The following is an 8,060-nucleotide window of genomic DNA, read 5'->3' on the forward strand; positions in this document are numbered from 1 at the left end:
TGCAAATAAACAGAACCATTACCTTAAAGATGAAATTTGGAAGAAATAGTCATAAATAGTTGCATCATTTTAGTTTTCCTTTGTAATTCGTTTACTTTCAGACGCGATGTCTGGTTTCTATTTACTTAAGAAATGGTCATGTTTGTCCCTTTGCAAACCTACCTGAAAATATTATTAAGAAATAGTAGGTACGCCCGTGGATTTTCGAGAGGGCATTCTCATAAAAGCACGGTCACAGAAGGGACCGGGGACATTCATAAAAATTTTTCATAGACGTAATACTGCTAAATTTATATTTTGTATTAAAAGTTTAAAAATAAAAGTAATAACAACTTAGTAAGAATTTAATTATAAAAAAATAAAGAATAACATTCCCAACAAGTGGTGATACGAGTCAAATAGAGAACTACAACATTTGGTGGCAGCGACTACAAGATTGGTGACGACGGTGGTCCAATCCAGGATCACGACATTGGTGGCAGCGGTAAAAACTACCAAGGTTTCCTGAAGGTGCGCCAGACGCAGCAGAAAACCTACCAGTTTTGGAAGAAGATAGAGGCAACGGGCAGTTCTTGAAGGTGCACCAAGAAGCAGCAAGAAGCCCGACACGAGACGTAGACATTGGGGACACTGAAGGAGCGCCAGACGCAGCAGCAAGTCTCCAGGGAAGCTTTTGTTTTCACCAGATGATGACGGGGTAAGTCTTTCATTTGTTTACTGTATTGTGACGCTACTGTTTTTCTTCTGATTTTAGTTAGTTAGATTTAAGTTAAGACAATAATAATTCTGGGCTGCAAATAACAAAAAAAAAAAAAAAAATATTGCTTAAAATTCGTAAATATTTTTTTCTCTCTCTTCTAAACTAAAATACATCTATAAAAATAAATAATAATTCTTAAACTAAAGTAATAAATCATTAATAAAATATAATAATGGCAGGAGGTAAAGACGCAACTGATGTTCTGAATTTAATAAATTCATTTGATGGTCAGGGTGACGCAAATTCACTCCAATTTTTCTTAAAAATTGTGATTCAATATTAAAAATTGTCAAAGTGGATCAAAAGAATTACTAGTAGATTTAATTTTGGTACTAAATTAAAAGGGAAGGCACAAGAGGTAACACAATATAAACAGTTTCAAAATTGGGAAGAACTAAAAGATTTCTTATTAGAGCACTTTACTGATAAAACACCACCATCGCATTTTCTAACACAAATAATGAATATAAAGCAACATTTTAGGAAACTGTAAAAGAATATGGCGATAGATTACAAATTCTCTTTAATAAATATAAAGAAACGTGTCACTTAAATTATGCAAATAACGAAGCTACTGTTTTAATAGAAAATTTAAACTCCATTTTAGTCAATACTTTTAGAAAAGGACTCAACGATGAAAAAATTCAAATGCGTATTATTGCCGAAAATACTACATATTTAGATAAAGCTTTATCATTAGCAATTGAAATGGAACTTGAGAATAATGACAGGTTTAAAAACTCGCATTTTAAAAATATAGGTTTTGTAGAGCGTGGAAATAGACAATTAAATAATCATTCTTCTAATAATTCCTGTTTATTTTGTTTTAAAAATAATCATTTAACATCACAGTGTAGACAGCTTAGGCAATACGAACAAAATAGTAACTCATATAATAGAAATGTACCTAGCAATAATCAGACACGCCCACCGCAAAATTTTAATAGCAATAATAATTTTTCAAATAGACAAGACGTAAATACAGTACAATATAATCAAGGACGTTTCACTAATCGAAACTACAACAATCAAAATTTTAATCAGAACAACGACGTGCGTAATTATAATCGTAATTATGGTAACAATTATAACAGTAATAATCCTCGTTCAAATTACAATAATAGATATTCTCAGAATCCAAGAAATTTTAATAACTCACAAGTTCCTCAACGGCAGCAAAATGTTTCGATACCTCAACAATCTCAAAATTTTTCTAATTACAATAATGAATCCAGTACTACCAATTTTAATAGTTCAAATAATAGATCACCACAACAAATTCAAACTATAAATTCTCAGTCGTTAATCAATTCAGCAGATAATTATTTTTCAGAACCGAGCACATCTCAAAATTTTTCGGGAAACGAGAGCGAAGCCTTGGTCGCGAGCAGCCGATTAAGCGCTTCTTAAAATTAGATAATAGCTGTTCTATGAATTACACACTACCTGAGCATAAAAATAAAATTAAAATTGAGCAAAACTTAATTGACATACCGCATAAATCAGTATTATTTTCCGATAGTTACCAACAATTAGAGATAATTAAAATCCCTTCTTTAGATATAAAAGATAAAGAATTACATCTTTTATTAGATACAGGGGCAGATATATCTTTATTGAAAGAATGTATCTTATTACAAAATAATCTAAAATTAAATAAAACTTGCATTATAGAATTAAAAGGTATAAGTAAAGAACCTGTATTTACTAAAGGTGTTTGTAACATCCCAATTAAATTAAACAATAACAAAGCAATAACTCATCCTTTTCACATTGTGCCAGATAGTATACCGATTAAAAGTGATGGACTATTAGGACGCGATTTTTTGCAAAAGTATAAAGCCAAAATAAATTACGAAGACGGAGTCATTAATTTTGAAGACAATTTTTTTAAAATTTTGCCGTCAGAAGCAACTACAATAATTCCCGCGAGATGTCAAATTATTGTACCTGCTCTAGCTAATTTATCTTCGTCCGAAGGCATAGTAGTTTCAAAACAATTATCCGAACATTTATATCTAGGGTCAAGCCTAACAAAAGTCCAGAACTATAAATGTTTAGTTAGCATATTAAATATTTCTAATGAAGCTCAAACTATCCATACACCTAGAGTGAATGTCGAACCTATTTCTTTTAATGAGTACGAATTTATAGAAACATATAATTATGACATTATCGATCGTTTTGCTAAAATAAGAAAAGAAATTAATCTAGACCAATTAAATGAAGAAGAAACTAATTCAGTATTAGATATTTGTAGAGATTTTAACGATATTTTTTACTTAGAAGGCGATAAACTAACAAGCACCAACACAATAAAACACACTATACCGACAGAAAGTAATAAAGGTCCTATTAACGTAAAACCTTATAGATTGCCTTTCAAACATAAAGAAATAATTAATGAACAAACTGAGCAAATGTTAAAAGACGGGGTAATTTCCGCTTCGGACAGTCCTTGGAATAGTCCTTTACTAGTTGTTCCTAAGAAAAGCGACCCATTATCACCTAAATTTAGAGTATGCGTTGATTTTCGAAAGTTAAATGAAATTACCATTGGAAACGCATATCCTCTACCTAATATAGCAGAAATTTTAGACCAGTTAGGAAAATCTCATTATTTTACTACCTTAGATCTTACTAGTGGATTTCATCAGGTAGAAATGGACGAAAAAGATAAAAATAAAACCGCTTTTAGCACTAATACAGGACATTACGTTTATAACAGAATGCCTTTCGGTTTAAAAGGAGCTCCCGCCACATTTCAAAGACTCATGAACACAGTTTTAAGCGGTCTTAATGGTATGAAATGCTTTATTTATTTAGATGATATAGTAATTTATGCAAACAACTTAAATGAACATAACGATAGATTAATTGAAGTTTTTCAAAGATTTAGACAACATAATTTAAAACTTCAACCTTCGAAGTGTCAGTTTTTACGAAAAGAATGTTTATACTTAGGTCACATTATTACAGAAAACGGCATTAAACCAGATCCATCAAAAATTCAATGTGTAACAAACTTTCCGCAACCTAAAAATCCTAAAGATATAAAATCTTTTTTAGGGCTTGTAGGATATTATAGGAAATTTATCAAAAATTTCGCTAAAATTGCTAAACCTTTAACCGAATTATTAAAAAAAGATTCTGTTTTTAATTGGGGTATAAAATGCGAAAATTCTTTCCAAATTCTTAAAGATAGTATAACTTTTCCACCTGTTCTCCAATACCCAGATTTTACCAAAGAATTTATTATAACAACAGATGCGAGTAATTTCGCAGTAGGAGCAATTTTATCGCAGGGTAAGGTTAATCATGATCGTCCAATAGCGTTTGCTAGTAGAACTCTAAATAAAGCAGAACAAAATTATTCAACTTCAGAAAAAGAGCTAACTGCAATCGTCTGGGCAGTAAAACATTTCCGTCCATATATTTTTGGCACAAGATTTAAAATTGTTACAGATCACAAACCCCTACTCTATATATTTAATATCAAAGACCCTGGTTCTCGTTTGACGCGTTTTAGAATAAAACTTGAAGAATATGACTATGAAATAATTTATAAAGCTGGAAAGATTAATACAAATGCTGATGCATTGAGTAGAATAGTTAGCACAACAAATGTCAATTCTATTATTACCAATTATGATAATTTTAAAACACATCTCGAAAGCCATATAATTATTAATTCCAAAGTCAAAGAAAAAAACACAAATCTGTTTGAAACACCACAACTTATACCTATAGTTTTATTTTTGCCAAAATTATTCAACAAAAACGACTTTAAAATTCTAGAAAAAAATAAACAAATTAATACATTTTTAGAACATTACGATAACACAAATCCTTTAGACATGCCGTCAGTTTTTCAGTATCAACAAAATAATTGTAATATATTTCTATTAACAGACAACGAAAATACATTCAGTGATATTAATTATGAAAATATTTGGTCTTGCTTACTAACTTTACGAAATATTATATCCAACGAAAAAACCGAACTATCATTTATAAAATATCATTACAACTCATTAGTCAAATGGGAAATCGTTCTTCCTATGATAAGATATATTTTTAAAGACCTCTATTCAGAAATTACAATATTTAACAACAGTCTTATCAACCCCTCAGATGCTGAAAAAGTTGTATTATTAAATGAAAATCACAATTGTCCATTAGGAGGTCATCAAGGGTCATCCCGCACATATAAAAAATTATCTCAATTATATACATGGAAAGGTATGAAAAAAGACATAAAAGAGTTTATAAAAAAATGTGAACTTTGTCAAAAAAATAAACAGTCTCGAAAAACAAAAATGCCTATGGTAATTACGACCACGGCATCAAAACCGTTCGAAAAATGTTTTTTAGATATAGTTGGACCACTACCAGAAACCGAAAATGGTCACAAATACATATTAACCTTTCAGGATGATTTAACAAAATATATAATTAATATACCTATGAGAAATCAAGAAGCTGTAACTGTAGCGCATCATTTTGTAACGAATATTATATGCATTTACGGAATACCTGACATGCTAGTCACAGATCAGGGGTCAAATTTTTTAAGTGATATTTTTAAAAGTACTTGCAAGTTTTTAAAGATAAAAAAGATCCAAACAACAAGTTATCACCCAGAGTCAAACGGAGCACTAGAACGCTCTCATAAAGTTCTAGAAGAATATTTAAGACACTTCATTAAGACATCTCAAACAGACTGGGATAATTGGATTCCCTATGCAACATTTACATATAATACTACACCTCACACTGCTACACAATTTTCTCCATTTGAACTTTTATTCGGACATATTCCTACATTACCAACATCAGTTAAACAACCACCTAAAGTCAATTATACTTATGATGATTTCATAAACAATCTTAAACAAAAAATGCAACATTCTAATCAATTAGCTAAAGAAAACTTATTAAAATGTAAAAACATATCAAAAAATAATTACGATAAAAACAGTTATACCAGAATATTCGAAATTGGTGACAAAGTGTTACTTTACGACGAATCAGTTCGACGTGGCAGAAGTAAAAAACTTTCCGCCTTATGGATTGGTCCATATACCATTATAAAAAAAATCAGATGTAAATTATACAATTCAAAAAGGAAAAAATAAACAAACTATTCATGCAAATAGATTAAAATATTTTTATTATTAAAACTAAACATAATCAGTATATATAGATTATAAAAACTAGAATTAATAAATTTTAATTAGCTTATTATTAGTATATATATTTTGTTTTAGGGTTAATTTATTTATAATAATTACCAGTATCCTAGCAGTAGTCCACTCAGAATACAATATAACCACTTATGACTTGAACCCTGGAATACACTTTGAGCACCTGGGCGAACTAAGGTTTTTTAATAACAAATGGAAACTAGTAACTTTTGTAGAATTAGAAAATATTAGTAATAAGTTATTATCATTAAAGAATTACCGTAAGTATACTACAGATTTATGCAATAATGAGAATGCTCAATATCACTATTATATTTGTCAGTTATTTTTGAAAAGTTCTAAATACACTTTCGAAAAAATTGAAAAAGAACTAGAAGTCTTACACGAATTGATCGGTCATAGTCATTTATCAGAAAGTAGACAAAAACGAGGTTGGTTCAATATTGTAGGAAAAGCAACTAAAGTTTTATTCGGCGTTTTAGATGAAGAAGATGCTAAATACTATAATGATAAAATTTCACAAATGAATAAAGACGAAACTTCAGTCCTTCAACTTTTAAAAGAACAAACAAAAATTGTTCAATCAACAATAATTAATTTCAATAATACTATTGGAACTTTAGATTTTAACGAAAATTTATTAAAAAATAATATAAAAAAGATTAGCGATGAATTAAGCAAAGTCAAAGAAAATTTTCATTTTCTATATATAAAAACCGGCATAGAAGAACACGTCACTATTTTAAATATGATGCTAAATCAATTACAATTAGAAATCATGACGATTACGAATGCTATTTTAGTAGCAAGAAAGGGAGTTTTACACCCCTCAATATTAACGCCATTAAGGTTAATTAACGAATTAAAAGATGTGTCCGAATCTCTACCTCATGGATTAGAATTTCCTGTACCATTAGATCCGCTCAATGCAAATCTCATTCTAAATGTTATCGAGTTGCAAGTTTATTTCGAAAACAAACGATTAATATATATTATAAACATCCCTTTAATTGAAACAAATTTATTCTATATTTATAAAATATCACCCTTTCCAAAATTAATGTCAAATAACCAGTTTATATTAATTCAACCCTCATCTAAATATATAGCAATTGACGAAAGCAAACAGCAGTTTATTACACTGTCGGAAATAGAATTTAATACTTGTTTAAAAATTATAGAAAATAAATTTATTTGCAAGCAACAAAAACCAGTTTCTCTTGCTCATTTGGCAGATAATTGCGAAGTTAAATTATTGCAATTCACAAATATCATACCTGATATCTGTGACAAACGTATAATTCAGTCAGATAGAGCAATTTTTATTCAACTACAAACCAGTAACACTTGGTTATTTGCAGTTCCTCATCCAGAAACTCTTACGATATCATGTAATAATAAAAAAAATCACGTAGATGTAATACTAAAAAATTGCGGTAGTGTCACTATAGGTAAACAATGTAAAGCTTATAGCGCATCATCAATGCTAATCCCTCATGGAAATACAGTCCAGTCCAATATTTCAAGTGATTTTATTCCACCATTCGACATTAGTGATAATTGTTGCGAAAGGATAAAGGAAGAAAAAATAAACATTAGTGAAATATTTCTCAACGAACATTATAGGAAATTAACAAAGCACATCCCCGAACTTAATGTAGCGAGCCATAAGCTAGAAGATATTGAAAAGTTAGGTGATGAAATTCTAAAAGGAAACTTGTAAACAATTATACATTTCCAGCATCTGTAATTGCCTATATCTTAGCTCTTCTTGCTATTATTTTTATTATTTATAAATTGTATACAAAATGTACTAACAAGACAGCCTGTTGCGGAATTATTCCAAACTTATGCATTAGAGTTAATCAGTCTGTGGAACCATCTTCTAGAAATAGTGATAGATATGTTGCTCATTATAATCGTAATATTAGCCAAACTCTGAAAATGTAGGTAACTATGAAACTCCGAAGAAGAGAATGTTAATTTACAGGCGCCCTCGCGCAGACCCATTGGGTATGTACCATCAAGGCGACCATTAAAAGAAAAATAATTCCGCATTTGATACATTTTAAATCTGCAATAGTTATAAAAAA

The 8,060-nt window shown here is 29.7% G+C and overlaps 1 protein-coding gene across 1 annotated transcript; it reads left to right on the plus strand.

Moving 5' to 3' along the window:
• Positions 1–370: 370 nt before the first annotated feature.
• Positions 371–7,848, plus strand: LOC115891383. Its single transcript, XM_030911829.1, has 2 exons — positions 371–697; positions 6,031–7,848. Exons 1-2 carry the CDS (start codon positions 687–689, stop codon positions 7,688–7,690), a joined length of 1,671 nt encoding a protein of 556 aa, XP_030767689.1. The 5' UTR covers positions 371–686; the 3' UTR covers positions 7,691–7,848.
• The last annotated feature ends 212 nt before the right edge of the window (positions 7,849–8,060 follow it).

Source organism: Sitophilus oryzae, unplaced genomic scaffold (genome assembly GCF_002938485.1).
Source record: "Sitophilus oryzae breed Bouriz unplaced genomic scaffold, Soryzae_2.0 scaffold_1180_pilon_pilon, whole genome shotgun sequence".
In the NCBI taxonomy this organism is placed as follows: domain Eukaryota; kingdom Metazoa; phylum Arthropoda; class Insecta; order Coleoptera; family Curculionidae; genus Sitophilus; species Sitophilus oryzae.